Genomic DNA, 14,519 nt, shown 5'->3' with positions numbered 1-14,519 from the left:
TCGCATTTCACTTCCATACAGTGAGGGGTTGATGATGTCCTGACTTTTAGTCCTTTATATGACTCAATCTCCAAAAACACTGAATACAGCACTTTTATCATTCATTCTTTCATTTAACCCAAAGCAAAAAGCAAACATTCAGACAAACATTAAAACCTACAAAACTTCAAATTAAAGATACAAATAAAAGCAGGGCATCAAATCATTTTGTGAAAAGAACAAAGTGGGATAAAGGTCTACTTCACTACACTCCAATCTGTTCATGTACAGGTGGGATAAACGAATCTGCCGAGTGTGAACCTGTGTGTGTGTGTGTGTGTGTGTGTGTGTGTGTGTGTGTGTGTGTGTGTGTGTGTGTGTGCGCGCGCAGCACATATAAGCATGATGCTGCTGCTGAGTACAAAGTGATTGTTCTCTCACAGTCAGTCAGTCGAGAAGTGCCTGAGGATGGCAGGGGTTTTTTCCCCCCTCAGGGATCTGTTTCAGTGCCATATGCTCGCCTCTGCCGTTGAATATCTCTGTCACGCCAACTGTTGCATTTCACTGACCTTTAACCTCAGAATTCATATGCACCGTCACAAACCCACAGCTGATGCATTTGGACGTAAAAGTCCTCCCTCCAGTCTGAGTGTGTGGTTTTCTTTGTTTTTTCCCCCTGCTAAAACTAAATCTGGTAATGTGGTCAGCCGGTCATCTGTCATTCTCAGTTAGCAGATTGTGGTGACATGCACGGGGTTTGATGGAGGGAAGTATTCCCACAGTCATAAACTCTGGTTTACATATACATATATTCTACCCAATAAAAACAGGCATTTTTTTATACAACATATGATTAAAATAATACCTTTGTTGTGTTGGTTTGGCCACACAGAACGGGGTGTGGCTGTAATTTGATTTGGCCTATGGTCCTTAAAAACTACACCCCCACCCATTCAACCACCTGCTCTCTCTCATATACCTAAACATCCACACCATAGAGACAGAAACAACACAGCACTCAAAAATTACATGACTGCTGTGTTCGGGGACCAAGCCTATATTTACTGACATTATACTGTAATTTAATTTAATCTGTTGGAAACAGGGTTTGGCAAAGAAACAAGTATGGAACTAGTGAAAAAGTCATTGTTCCAGTAAAAGGCAGCTGTTGCATCACATGGACGTTAAACTTGGAAGTAAACTTGCTGAAAGCTGATGGGAAAAAACGTATCATATCAATCAGGGATGCATCCAACATGAGTGTGTAAATGTGTAGGTGTGTGTGTGTGTGTGTGAGCTCTGCGTCAACAAACAGCATCTTTGTGTGCACAGGGCCAAGGGTTTATAAATACACCCCTGTGGCTCCACTCTGGTGCTGCTCTCAGATCTTTTAGCTTTTAAAATGTGCACAAGATTAAACTCTACAGTAAATAAATTCATTCAAGTCAGCTCCACCTCCAGGTAGCATTAAAAGGGTGGAACTAATAAATAAAACCTTATCACTTGATTATAGGTTTATTTATTAAACTGTTTATTAAAGTATTTTAGACTGATCATAGGCCAAAAAGGGGGACAAAGATTTGGGTTGCTTATAAATATACTTTGGATGGGTGTCCTACAACTTTCTGACAGCATGTACTTTTACTTTGGAGCTTGAATGCAGGACTTGTAGATGGAGTACTTTACACTTAACAAGAGATACTTCTGTTTCAGTGAAGGACTGAATAGTTCAGGTTCTCTTTTGGTGACCTGAGTGTGTGCTGGCTGGTCCCTTTGAACAATCTGAGCGGCTTGTATCCTCTTTAGTGTCCTTTCAGCTCTTTGCGGCTTTGACGCTCCTCTGTCAAATGGCAAAAGCTTTGATCACCGTGTCTCCTATTTCAATGTGTTTCCTCCGACGTTCACACCCAGGTCCTCCACCTCCACCTCCTCCTTTGTTAATGATTCCTTCAGGAAACATCTGACAACAGACAATAAACATCGTGCGATTCTAACCAAGTATTAGACGTAGCCTATTGATCGTGCAAATACCAGAGAAAAGTGCGGAAACCGATGAGAGCTGTTTCATCATTTCATCTTATACCCGGCCGTGTTGCTGTGGGAGACCCACTGCCGCCGCTGCGTCGCTGTAGGTTGATGTCTGGTCCACACAGGATCTAACAGCCTTTCGTTAATGAGCTCAGTGTATCTGAGGTGAGAGTGACGGCACATGGAGAGGTGCGACTCTTTCATGTGCGCGTCCTCGTGCTGTGGGGGGGGGGGGGGGGGGGCTGCGGTAGAAGGAGAAGGTGTTAACAGGAAGAAGGCAGCATATCCTGAGCATATGATCTTAATTTGCTTAGAGATTATTTTAATGTTCAGCAAGCCAGAAAGGAAAGTTTGCCTTTGGCACCAAATGAGCCTGAGACTGCGTGGAACCAAACTCAGCACAAAAAAATACACAATTTGTGAGAAAAGGTGTGAAATATATGCAAAATATTTCATTTCCTGATCACATTTTTATTTCAGTAATGTTTCTGAAGTAAACCTTCAGCCACTCTTGTCTTCCCTGCTTTAATACTCCGGGGCACTGAGTCACATCAGACAGAAAGCATTTCACTTACATTATTTTATTTAGCAAATTCAGACATTATACCGGCAAAACATTTCTAAACATCATTACAACATTAAAGTGGTCATTCTGAAGGAGGCTACTGGTCCAATAAACTACAGGCCTTTATGAAATACAATAGAAATATTTATATTAATCAGAGGCATTGCCAATCTTCTAAAAGAGCTTATCTCCTCATACAAATCCTATATACACAGAGTCATTGACAGAAGAAGTGTGAACGTTCTGAACTGTTCCTTTTCTATCCTTTGTTGGGTTCTAAGAGTGTTGAGAGGGAGGGTTTCTTCAGGTGTAAGGAAAAGTCACAACAGAGGACTCAAAGTCAGGATGTCACTACTGAGAAGAAAACTTTAAGGAGGACCCAAGCTGGAGGGGCCCTTGAGAGGAAGGGCCCCTGTGATGAGAAAAAAAAGGAAAACTCCACCTTTCAACACCAAGATACACATTCTTTTCTGTGATATCCAAAGCACTTAAGGAATGTTTTTTTTTTCTTGTTGAACTGTTGTTCCATCAGTTTGCGCTGTCTACTTCACTTAACGATTTCCTACATTTCCCAGAGTTCCCCAGGGAAAGGTTGTAAATTTGCTGCATTCGTTTGTGGGTGAAGAGAAAAGCCACAGTCATGGTCCCTCCTCAGATGCACAGTGATCTGTGGGTGTATTCCAGCGTAGTGATGGACAGTGACTGCTGTCAGGGCAGTAACCTGTCTCTTGGTCTCTTGTTGAACAGATTTGATTATTGAACATCAATGTGAAGAAAATCCATGCATGTGGTCAGTGATCTGTGGAGGTAAATGAGTCCATAAATGCAAAGTACACCACTGAGAACTGTTATTTTGCAAGTGTTCATAGAGTGGACTTTCCTTTACATATTCAGCAGGAAGGCCCGGTATCTCATCTTTAAAGGACACACACACCCTGCTTTACTGTTTCCCAAATGCATCCCATCCAGCTCTCTACCAGGGTCTCCACATAGACCGAGGGTAGGTCATGGTGGGCATGCTCAGGGCCTCCCTGTTCTCCATGCCCTCTGTGGAGCTCTGGTTGTGCTCGCTGTCGGTCTCATCCAGGTCAGAGCACAGGTCCTCGCTGGACGTGGTGGAAGGGGCCGGGGAGAGGGCTGAGGACGAGCTGATGGACGGACTCCTTCCTCCGGGTGAAGTTAGGGTGGTGCAGAGCGCCTCGCTGCCTTCGTGCCAAGTGCTGCCATTGCTCCCAGAAGTGTCCGTGATTAGGTCCATCAGCACGTCCTGGAGATGGTCCTCGTTCAGAGGCATACACTCCAGGAGGTGGTTGAGAAGCTCTGCTGCCACTGTGGCATCTATCCCAGGACAGCTGGACACAAACATGTGGACCTCGTGCATGCACTGGATGTAGCCGGCTGCAAACCTCTCACTGGCCTCTCGGTTGAGCGTGTCAGTTTCTGTGGGAGGAGAGAGAACATGGTGAAACCACTACACCTTACTGACCTTGTACTACCGCACCACTGCTTGTGGTCCAGTACAGTACAGTACAGGGGGACGATTTAATATAACCATACTACATCATTAAAATGCTACTTAGTCAGGACTAATAATAATAATCCACAAATAAAACATATATAAATCTCTGCATTAGTGTGTATACTTACTGTACATTTTAAGTACATTTTTCTTATTATACATCAGTACTTTTACTCACTTACTAATATGTTAAATGCTGGACTTTTCCTGGCAATAGTGTTTTTTTTTTTTTTAATTGTGGTATTGGTACATTCACTTCAGGTCCCAGCCAAGTCATTATCACTGTTCAGCGGTTGCCATGTCTCAGTGGTGTGATACCCAATCCTGGTTATCCAGGTGAGAACACAAAGTTATCAGATTAACCTTGTGATTTATACTCCTTAGCTTTCACCATCTAAATTGCAGATTGTTCTTCAAGTATTCTGCCCCAGATCCATTTGATTAACACTTTGTCCTTGGATGAGTCAAGTTTTTCCCATTAGCTGCATTCAAAGCAGGATGATATATATTTGTAATATCAATATAATATCACGTTAATGGGTTAACTTTTAATTTTGCCTAAATATCTTAAGAAACCAGAAAATGTCATCATGCAAACATGAGGACATTATTAATATACTTATCTGATGGAAAATGTGATTTGATTTTTCAGAGTTAAAATATGGCTTGAAGACTTATCATTAACCCTTTGGTTCCTGTGCTCACACACAGAACCCTGAGGTCTGCAGGTTAAAGAGGATGTAAACTACAGTGTACAGCTTGACCAGATGTGTGCAGACCTTGGCCTCGGTTCTTCAGGATGTCCTCCACCTTCTTCACCGTCATCTCCAGCACCTCTGCGTTTTCCATTTTAGAGTGAAACTGTGGAAACAACCAGCAGAGCTCCTTTAATCTACCTGCACATGACGGGGACAGGTGACCTCCGGTGCAGTGTGCAGCTCCGTACTCACGTCTGTGTCTGCCAGCAAAGTCCGCAGCTCCTGCAAACTCTCATTGATCCGAGCTCGCCTCTTCTTCTCCACCAGAGGTTTCCTGGTCTGCGGGAACACACAGAACAACACACTTTAGTAAATGAAAAAAAAAATCTGTGACAGAGTCCTTGCAGCTGTAGGTTTATGTGCATGCGTAAGCGAAGACCGCTCCTGATTAATCCTTGCTCTGTGATTAAGGAAGTTGCATCTGTAGGTGGGATGTAACTGATCAATACATTCTCTCTTGAGCCAAAGAAACTCTCAGCATACATCTCTGCAGGTGTGCATCGATGCGAATTGCACGACAGACCGATGCAGTGTCAGACAAGTGCGTCGTTGCCAGGTGTGTCCAGTGTGTGTGTGTGTGTGTTATTCCCTGCGTAGGTACCTTTCTGTCCGCTTTCTGAATCCCATAGTAGGACTCGTCTTCCTCCAACCCAAGTCCGGGGTTGCTGGGCCGAGCCGAGGGGGCCATGTTGGTTGGATCGCCGCTTCTGTGGCTTCTCCCGCTGCTGATTTTTCCTGCCGTCTTCAGCGAGGGGCAGCTGGCAAACGGAACCGGTTACAGGAAGAAAAAAAAATCAACAAACTAGCAGGCGAGGCGAGGCGCCCTGTGTTTATTGTGCAATCCTATTGAGACGTGCTGCTGGCGCTGAGTGGCTGTTGTTAGTATTTATAGGGGCTTATTAACATGTGAATAGGGGCTGAGCTGCTCTTGCGGGGGGACAACAGAGCGCACACGGCCGGAGCCAATGAGCGCCCATCCCTTTTGTCTCCGGTCAGCCCCGGTCTGCGCCTGGAAGAGCTGGATGGGCTTTAATCAGACAGTTTGTTGGGTTAGGGGGCCGACCGCTCCGTTTTCCCCCCTCTGTTGGTGCTAATGAACTGTGTGTGCTTCCATTTAGCTGCACAAAATTCATTGTCACGCAGAAGCAGAATATTAGAGTGATGCATGAACTTTAGTTTTATTTATTTATTTATTTTTATTAAACTTATTGCTCAAATAACTGTGAGATGTGGCCTGAAGAATATATTTAACTCAAGGGAGAGTTCTGATAGTGCTGATGTTATTCTTTGTTTAAAAAAAACACAATTTCATACATTATTCAAAGTGCTGCTTTATGTTTGTAGTTATAAATTCTTGTTCTGTAATTTTCTGCACATGCAGAAAATTGCACAACAGAAACCCTTAGGAAATGTGTCCTGTCTGTTCTCTGCCCTACCCAGTCTTCTTTCTGCCTGCTTTTGTGTCCGGTCCTCAGCAGATTTACTCTGCTGTTTGGCGGATGTAACGCGATGCCTTCAGTTGGCAGCTGCTGCTGGCGGCCCCTCGGCCCAAACTGAATCAGCCGGGGGAATTAAGGGCCCTTATCCAAAGAAAGCGACAGGTGTTGGTCTGCGCCTCGTTTGTTCTCCCCGTTGTTTTGTGACTTCTGATTTGTGTGCAACTGCATTCTCACGTTGCCTGCTCTGCTGCGAGATTGTTCATAGTATCTGGTAGTTTTGGCTGATAACCTGTGGTGTTTATACAAACATGCAAAATATGAGGCTGACGTCCTTTAAATAACACTTTGACTGTGAAGAATTCAGTGATGCTGACCTGTGATATCAGTATCAATAGTGGCTGGATGTGCTGGTTTAGTCCTTTTGCGCACAATGTCTATTTGTTTATGTCTAATAAGAGCGCTCAGCCCTCCGTCCTCGTTATTATACGTGTTTTGTACAAGGTATTATCATGCAAATTACTTTTACAATAGAGCAGTTCTGTCTGCTCGAAAAAGGAGCACGCAGGCATCTGTGCCACCTTCCAGATATAGAGGTAATGATTTATCTTCAGGTGCTCTTTTACGCACGGCATTTCCTCAATTGCGCAACATTTCCGCAAAAAAAGCACCACAAAACTCTAGTGCCCCAAATGAAGGAAGAGTTTCAGACCTTTGAAGTGGAGGCTTTTTGGCACCTCGCCACCCCCAGATCCCTGTTCCAGATCTTTAATGGTGTGGACTGTGGAGAGAGCAGCTGTCTAGGCTCGCTTTTGTTGGTGAGCTCGCTGAGGGACCAGGGACACACACGCACCCCCTCTCCCCCCGCCCCTTCAGACCCGCCGCCTGGCGCCATGTGGCGACCAATCAACTGGCCATATGCATGTTTCTACCTCTCTAGTTTACAAAACCCACTGATGAATTACATCTTTATTAAAAATGTGAATGTGGCAGAACACTTGCTGTGACCAGAGCCTTATCTGGACGGTTTTGTGCGCACAGATGGACATGACTGATGCTGTAAAATGCACCCAAACCCCTCTTTCAATTCTGACTGGGCTCCTTATCCGCTTAGCTAGCTTATTTTTTTTAGTTTTTAGTTGTGACAGAGTCCAAATGAAACGGGGCGTCACAGTGTTGCAGTGTCTTAACCTTAGAAACTATATGCACAATCCAGTTTCTGCCAAGGACACAATCGTCCATTTAGTCGGCCCTCAAACAAAAAGAGAAATGCTGATTAATAATCTGGAGCAATAATAATAGTTTATTCAATCTGAGGTTACAAGTCTTGGTGCTGCCTTAGCTTCAGATCTAAGCTTCAAGTTGCACACTAACAAAGACATAAGGTTTCCACCTTAGAAACAATACAGTAGCTAAGTACAACCATTTCTAAATCAAGAAGATGCTGAGAAATCGATTCAGGTCTTTATTTCAGGAGGACTGCTGTAATCTGTAACCACTGAGAGACTCCTGCTCATTCAAAACTCTGCAGCTCTGCAGCACCCAGAACCATGAGGAGAGAGCACATCAGTCCAGTTCTCACCGCGCTGCACTGGTTTCCTGTAACATTTACAGCTTATTTTAAGGTCTCTCTCCTAATGGCCTACAAAGACCTTAATGGATTTGGACCAGGCTACGTTGCTCCCTCTTTAACCATTTGCCTTCAAGAACACTGCCATCATCTTCTGAAGCTGGGTATCAGGACTGCATGGAGCAGTGGAAGAAGGTGGCCTGCATGTCATTTACTTGGTGAAGAGAAGGCATCCGGATACACTATGGGAAGAATGCAGGCCAGCAGAGACAGCGTGATACTCTGGAAAATGTTCTGGGTCAAAGTAGCATCCATGTTGATGCTACTTTGACACCACCTACCAAAACATGGTTGCAGACCAAGTACTCCCCTTCATGGCTGCGGTACTCCCTGATAGCAGTGGCCACTTTCAGCAGGACAGTGCTGCCACACTGCAGGAATGGTTGGAAGAACATGACAGAGAGTTCAAGGTGCTGACTTGGCCTCCAAATTCCCCTGATCTCAATCCGATTGAGCATCTGTGGGACGTGCTGGAAAAACAAGTCCGATCCATGGAGGCTACACCTCGCAACTTACAGGACTTAAAGGATCTGATGCTAACGTCTTAGTGCCTGATACCACAGGTCAGAGCTGTTTTGGTGGGGAACCTACACAACATTAGACAGGTGGTTTTAATGTTGTGTCTGATCAGTGTCTCTCCTCACTCTAGTTTTTAACTAGCTGTGACTTTCCTGATACAGGCCTGAAATTCTTTTTGGGACTTTGTTTCACATGCCTTATAAAGTGTTGTACTTTACTTGATGTTATGCATTCTATGTATTCTCTATTCTTCTTCTGGAATTTAGCCATTGTTAAATTTATTATTTACACCTGTGCTTTTCCCTCAGTGATGTGACATTTGCACCACAAATGTTTTCCATCCAGCTCCACTGCAGACGTTTCAGGTGAGGACATCTGAAAACTAACTACCTTGTTGGACACTAACAGGTGAGTCAGAAAACATGTTTGATGATTTGGTTGCACTGATCTTTTAATTAAAGTAATTTTGATCTAAACTCCTAAACTGCTGGCACATTATCACCTCATGAAGTTGTTGTGTCTAACACATTAGTGGGCAAACAGCCATATTTCTGGTCACCTAACAAATGTAAGTCCAGAGGGCCTTTTTTTTCTTGGAAGACATCTTGACATGTCACAGCAGGAAAAGCGCAAGTGATGGACAAATTCAGAAGAATACATAGGTGTTACTTCACTAGCTAGTCGCTAACTCTCTCTGACATTTGTTGCTGGGCTGGTAGTGTGTTTATCTGGGTTTATTTACTGAAAACAGCTGCCTGCTGTTGCTGAAACAGTAGTGATACTGAATTATTCAGTATTTGCAATTGCAGCCATTAAACAGTGAGCTAGCAGAGGCTAAAAAGACGTGTTAAACTGCAGGGTTGAGTTATGAAATTTCTATATGTATATTTGTATGTTTATATCAGTAAATAACCTGAAAAGTAAACAGTTTGGGTCTCTTTCTGATTCCAAGGTAAGCTGCTAATATCAAGGGCTGTGTCTTCAGCACTGCTTGGCCACTGTAACAGGAATGATGGAGATGAGCAACTATAGACCAACAAGATCATTCATGAAGCTGAATGAAAGGTAAAATACTTTTTATTATTATTATTAATGTTTAGGTTAATTATACAGCAGTGGAGGAAGACATAAAAATCTATCCAATGGCAAGCAAGAGGTCTAAGAAGCAAAGTCATGCCTTATAATATAAAATAAATAAAGCTGTTAATACAATAAATACATGAAAGATTAATAAGAGCCTTCTATAATGCAGGCTACAAGAAGTCAACTTCTGAAGGGAAGTACTGAGAAAAGGTCTGTATAGAATCATTACAGCACACCTACAATAATAATCACTGGAACAAAACCGCCCCACATGTTTGTCTTCTGAGCAGCATATCTATAAGATACATAACAGAGGATGGTCTAACAAAATGGAGAACCAAGATCATTAATCCACCACTTCACCAGGGCCTCCACATCTCCAGCATCCCCAGGTGGGAGCTGTGGAGTGTCGGTCTCTCCTGATGTCCAGCTACGTGGCAAGTTGCCCCCTCTCTCTGGACCTGCCTCCCAGGCAGGGGTTCTCCTCTGAGGGGTGTGCCGGGGGCACCTTGGCTGGTTTGAGGAGGGAGACTATGTCTGGGTGTGGGCTGGCTGAGGGGCCGCTCATTGCTGGACCTGGGCAGGGACTTGAGGAGGTGGTTGAGCAGGCGAGAGCCCAGAGTTTTGTCCATCCAGTCACAAGTGAGGAGCATGTTGTGGACCTCGTGCATGCACTGGATGTACCCTGTGCTGTATTTCTGCTGGGCCTCCAGGCCTGATGTGGGGTCTGCAGGGGGAAAGGAAAGAGGAGAGAAAGTTATAGCAACCCCTGGTGGTGGAGGAACAACATGCATCCAGTAAACCAATTTATACTACTAATGCTTCCCTTCAGGAAGCTTCTCGGTAATACAAACTCTTTCACAACTGACCAGCACATTGTCATTCAACTATCAAAAACAATGTTTCCTGATCAACTCTCCTCTAACCAGCACTTCACAGCTGAATAAAGTCACACTTGAAAGATGCGGCATCTGGTGTTGTATGTGCTGATGCTGCCCCCTGCTGCCAAATGTCAACTAGGTCAAGAGATTTCGTGTAAAACTACCACCTCAGTCACATCAGATAGTTTAGTTATCAGCCAGCTTTTACAGGGGTCAATAAAATCTTGATCTTGAATTAGACCCTACACAAGTGATGCACAAAGACAAGTGGACAGAGCCATGTCTCTTACCGTTGAGTTTACTGCTCTGGATGTTCTGCAGATGTTTCACTGTCATCTCAAGTATATCGGCTTTCTCCAGTTTGGATTGCTGTTGAGGTATGAGCAGCGTTAGAGTTAACTTGATTCAGCCTCCACCGTTTACTTGTAGAAACGCTGAGGCGCGAGAGGAAATACTCACATCAAGTCTGAACGCTCCGATCACAGTTTCTTTCAGCTGATCCAGACAATTGTTTATCCTCTCCCGTCGTTTCCTCTCAATGAGTGGCTTTCTTAGCTGTAAAGGTAAAGAAATAAAGTCGGTTAAGGGCGGTCAACATGGTGAGGCACCATGCTGGAGCGCAGCGGCGCGTATCGCCCACACTGTCACATCCGAAAGGAGAAACTGATCTATAGTATATCCAAGTGTAAAATACCTTTCTCTCCTCCTTGGCACTGGGGTGTTTCCCCGCGTTGTGCGCCATAGATGAAGCAGTCATGTTTTTTTTTTTCTCGGGTGCGCTCCTGTCCCTTCTCCTCTGAATCTCAACGCGTCTCTAGGGCCCTCGGCGCGGCACGGCCCTCGTATTTATAGGGCTCTATTAGCATGTGAATGCTCCAACTCTTTGGCTGCGGGATTTTCCCACACACGGGGTCCCATCAGTCAAGACTGACAGGTCACTGGCTCCATTCAATAACCGAGAGACCCGGCCTAGAAAAAAAAAAAATACTCAAAAGCGACAGATGTCCAGCCTTGAAACCATGCACCACCCCCTCTCCACCCACCACCCAACAAAAAAACTGCAGTTTCCTCTTCTCCCAGGGATGAACAAGAGTGTGCAGTTACCGTGCTTTACTCCGGGGAGCCCCTCGCTCATTCTTTTCAGGAGCAACATTACACTACCTGCAAAAACAGCCCGACCAGTTCCCTCGTAGCGCAGGGGAAGACACAATAGGCTGACAAATCACCTGAGAGTTTATCTGTTCATATCATGAAGAAGTCTGCCTGTTTCATCTTTAATATTATTTTAATCCCGGCTTCTGACTAGCTCATATAAATCCTGCCGATCCTGAATACTTTTGTTTAACAGCTGACTGCAGCAGGAGAGTCAGACTAAAAGACATATATCTTTTCGTGGAGCAAACATGGATCCTGCTTTGACCACACTCCATGTTTTCAGATGTTTTCAAATCTGCTGTTAACTGTTGGCGAGCAGATGTCAGACTGACCAGATGTCCCCCCACCCCACTCACCCACCCCGAGGGTCCCTTAAAGTGGGGGGCCCCTGTTTTAGAGCCACGCGACTACCAGGCGAATGCCGGGTCGTGGGAACCGGAACCAAACAAAGGCCGCTATTCATCCAAACCTAATCAGCATGAAGAGAGTAATAACCTCCAGAGAGGGTGGACACTCCGGCCGAGGAGGAGGAGGAGGACGCTTAGGCTTTGGCAGGTGACCAGCGGATGGCCAGTGGTGTAATGGTTAGTCGACTAAACTTAGTCGACTAAATCACCGATAGCATAATTTCAGAAAAGCATTAATTAGGTCTATTTGACCAACCAAAAAATCCAAAACCCAAAATTTTAAAGGCAGTGTTATTCACTGCCATATCTCAGTGTCAACGACTGCTCTGTAGACATTTCCATTGGAAACACAGCCCATAACTCACAAAAATGTTCTTTCAGTTTTTTAGTTTTACAGTCATCAGTTTGTTTTAACCATTTCTAAGCACTTCTGCGATTTCAGTGTGTTCCAGTATTTTCTTACTGGAAACCAGCATGGAACCAGACACACTGCATGTTGCCCTTAACCTTCACTGTTACTTCTGAACTTTGTTTGTACGTCACAAGAATTTTAAAACTACACGGTAAATGAGTGTGCTCACTTTCGTGTATCTTTAAATTTATGAACTTACTTGGCAGTGTGTCAAAGCTTTACGAGCATTTCCCCCAGTTTAAATGTAAATGACTACTGATGAAAATTCTGCTTTATTTTTGGCAAATAATAAGTTATGGAAGTCACTGACCAATTTATCAACAGTTTAACTAGTTTTGAACACTTTATCTTTTAATTAAATTTATGTTTATAATTAAATTTTTCTGTCTTCTACTCTTCATAGGTACAGAAGCTGGTGTCCTCTGCAACAATGGACTCCTGAAAGTCACAGAATTAAAATGGGGAAGGAATGTGGATGCGGGGGAATGGGGACATCTCAGAGGAACCGGACCCTTAGTTGGTGAAAAGCAAACCTAAACTAATAGAAATTATTGAAAAAGTATCTGAGGTAACATTTATCAAATCTCTTAAGTTACAAACAACCAGAAACAACTGGCCACGGACTATTCTCAAACAGATCCAAAGCCAATTCAATTTTATAAATCCCCCAAAGTAACCAGTAGAACTTGAATGCAGGTCCCAGACTCCATCTTCATCTTACAACAAATAGGTACAATCCAGACTCCAGCTGTAGCTTCTGACACCAAGTTGCACCTCAGCCTCCATCGACAGGCACCCACATCTGGTTGCATCCAACCTTAACCTTCACAAAAGCCTTTTCCTCAAAAACACAGAAAAAACAACAACACAGAAGACACCACAGCCTCAGTAATTCAAAAGAACAACCAGCTCCCAGAAAGCTGAAACAAATACCTCTGCCTACTGCCACTGATGTCAAGCTTCAGCTTGACTCTTAACGCTTTTCTAGTCATCTGCAAATCAGACTCTATATCCTCCTGTAGCTATAGTAGTACAGTGACGTGTAGTGACATCCTGCAGTGTCTGACAGTCATGGGCAGAAACAGCCTGCAATCTGCCAGCAAGTTATGGCCACAGTGTCTGCCTGCAGATTCCAGCAGCCACCTATGGAACCAGCCTCCCTCACTTACTTACTTTAGCACCAGCCTCCACCTAAAGCCTCTGAGAGCCAGTCTCAGCTGCAGCCTCAGCCTTTGCCTGAACACTTTGGCAGCCAGTCACTTAGCAGCATGTATTCTCAGCCACTGTATTAAGGCCTTCAGGCAGTGTCCATCTAGCCTTTACTACCTCCACTTTCAGAATGCCAGTTTAAGCCTCCACTTGTGCCAGAGGTCGAAGCTGGAATCTTCTGCATTTGCTAATTATTTTAAACCCAATGTCACTTAACAGCTTCTGGCAACCGTATACAGCACACAGTTAAAAGGAAAAGCATGGACACCTTGAATGTGTAATTTTACTCATTTTATGTGATGATCTTTGCTTTCCAGCATCTGGGCAGAGCCTTGGTACACCAGCCTCTGCCCCAGCTGCCTCCTACTTCTTCCAGCCTTAGCAGCTGTCACCAGTCAGCTGGAACCTCCTTGTCCACCTGCAGGTTCTGACAACCACCTGGTGCAACCACAGCCTATAAGGTGCAGCCTCTGCCTTTGCCTGCATTTTCTGGCAGCCAGCTTCAGAATAATCGTTCATCTAACTTTTTAGGGCAGTCATTTTCAGCCCCAGCCTCCGCATGCAAACTCAGGATTTAAAAAAAAAAAAAAAACACAGCTCCAGGACCAGTGTTCCTCTGCAGCTTTCAACAGCAAACAGCTACCTGAAATACGAATAAAAATGCATATTTCACTCAATAATTTCTCAGGCTCCGAAATATATAGTTTTAAGAATCATTTCCTTACATGCATGCACATTGAAGTAGAAAAAATAGTTAGGTACAACATACAGAATTAATGATATTTTCATGATCAGATATGCAGGTTAATATCTTTTGCACTAGAGCAAAAGCATATCATTTCAGATCATATACAGTACTTGTTTTGACATAGGTCTACATTATTTAAATATCCCCCTCATATCAATATGTATAAAGAGCTGGTATAATGTGGACGTTT

At 44.0% G+C, this 14,519-nt stretch overlaps 2 protein-coding genes across 2 annotated transcripts; both read right to left on the bottom strand.

Annotated features, from left to right (window-relative positions):
* Positions 1-2,601: 2,601 nt before the first annotated feature.
* her13 (hairy-related 13) lies at positions 2,602-7,083 on the bottom strand. The gene is made up of 5 exons (XM_041046568.1): positions 6,998-7,083; positions 5,451-5,607; positions 5,042-5,128; positions 4,871-4,952; positions 2,602-4,012 (listed from the first exon to the last, which is right to left on the bottom strand). Exons 2-5 carry the CDS (start codon positions 5,535-5,537, stop codon positions 3,546-3,548), a joined length of 723 nt encoding a protein of 240 aa, XP_040902502.1. The 5' UTR covers positions 5,538-5,607; positions 6,998-7,083; the 3' UTR covers positions 2,602-3,545.
* Positions 7,084-9,539: 2,456 nt separating this feature from the next.
* her8.2 (hairy-related 8.2) lies at positions 9,540-11,209 on the bottom strand. The gene is made up of 4 exons (XM_041046873.1): positions 11,093-11,209; positions 10,858-10,953; positions 10,689-10,767; positions 9,540-10,244 (listed from the first exon to the last, which is right to left on the bottom strand). The coding sequence occupies exons 1-4, from the start codon at positions 11,153-11,155 to the stop codon at positions 9,877-9,879; spliced, it is 606 nt and encodes a 201-aa protein (XP_040902807.1). The 5' UTR covers positions 11,156-11,209; the 3' UTR covers positions 9,540-9,876.
* Between the last annotated feature and the right edge of the window lie 3,310 nt (positions 11,210-14,519).

Source organism: Toxotes jaculatrix, chromosome 9 (assembly GCF_017976425.1).
Source record: "Toxotes jaculatrix isolate fToxJac2 chromosome 9, fToxJac2.pri, whole genome shotgun sequence".
In the NCBI taxonomy this organism is placed as follows: Eukaryota; Metazoa; Chordata; class Actinopteri; family Toxotidae; genus Toxotes; species Toxotes jaculatrix.
The sequence above is the reverse complement of the archived record's forward strand: the minus strand, read 5'-3'. Positions and strand labels throughout refer to the sequence as shown.

Coding starts and splice junctions, on each gene's coding strand:
- her8.2 (XM_041046873.1), bottom strand. CDS start 11,155: ATGACTGCTTCATCTATGGCGCACAACGCGGGGAAACACCCCAGTGCC. Junction 10,954..11,092: donor GTGCCAAGGAGGAGAGAAAG/GTATTTTACACT, acceptor TTACCTTTACAG/CTAAGAAAGCCACTCATTGA. Junction 10,245..10,688: donor CCAGAGCAGTAAACTCAACG/GTAAGAGACATG, acceptor TTCCCCCTGCAG/ACCCCACATCAGGCCTGGAG.
- her13 (XM_041046568.1), bottom strand. CDS start 5,537: ATGGCCCCCTCGGCTCGGCCCAGCAACCCCGGACTTGGGTTGGAGGAA. Junction 5,129..5,450: donor TTCAGAAAGCGGACAGAAAG/GTACCTACGCAG, acceptor GTGTTCCCGCAG/ACCAGGAAACCTCTGGTGGA. Junction 4,953..5,041: donor CTTTGCTGGCAGACACAGAC/GTGAGTACGGAG, acceptor TTGTTTCCACAG/TTTCACTCTAAAATGGAAAA.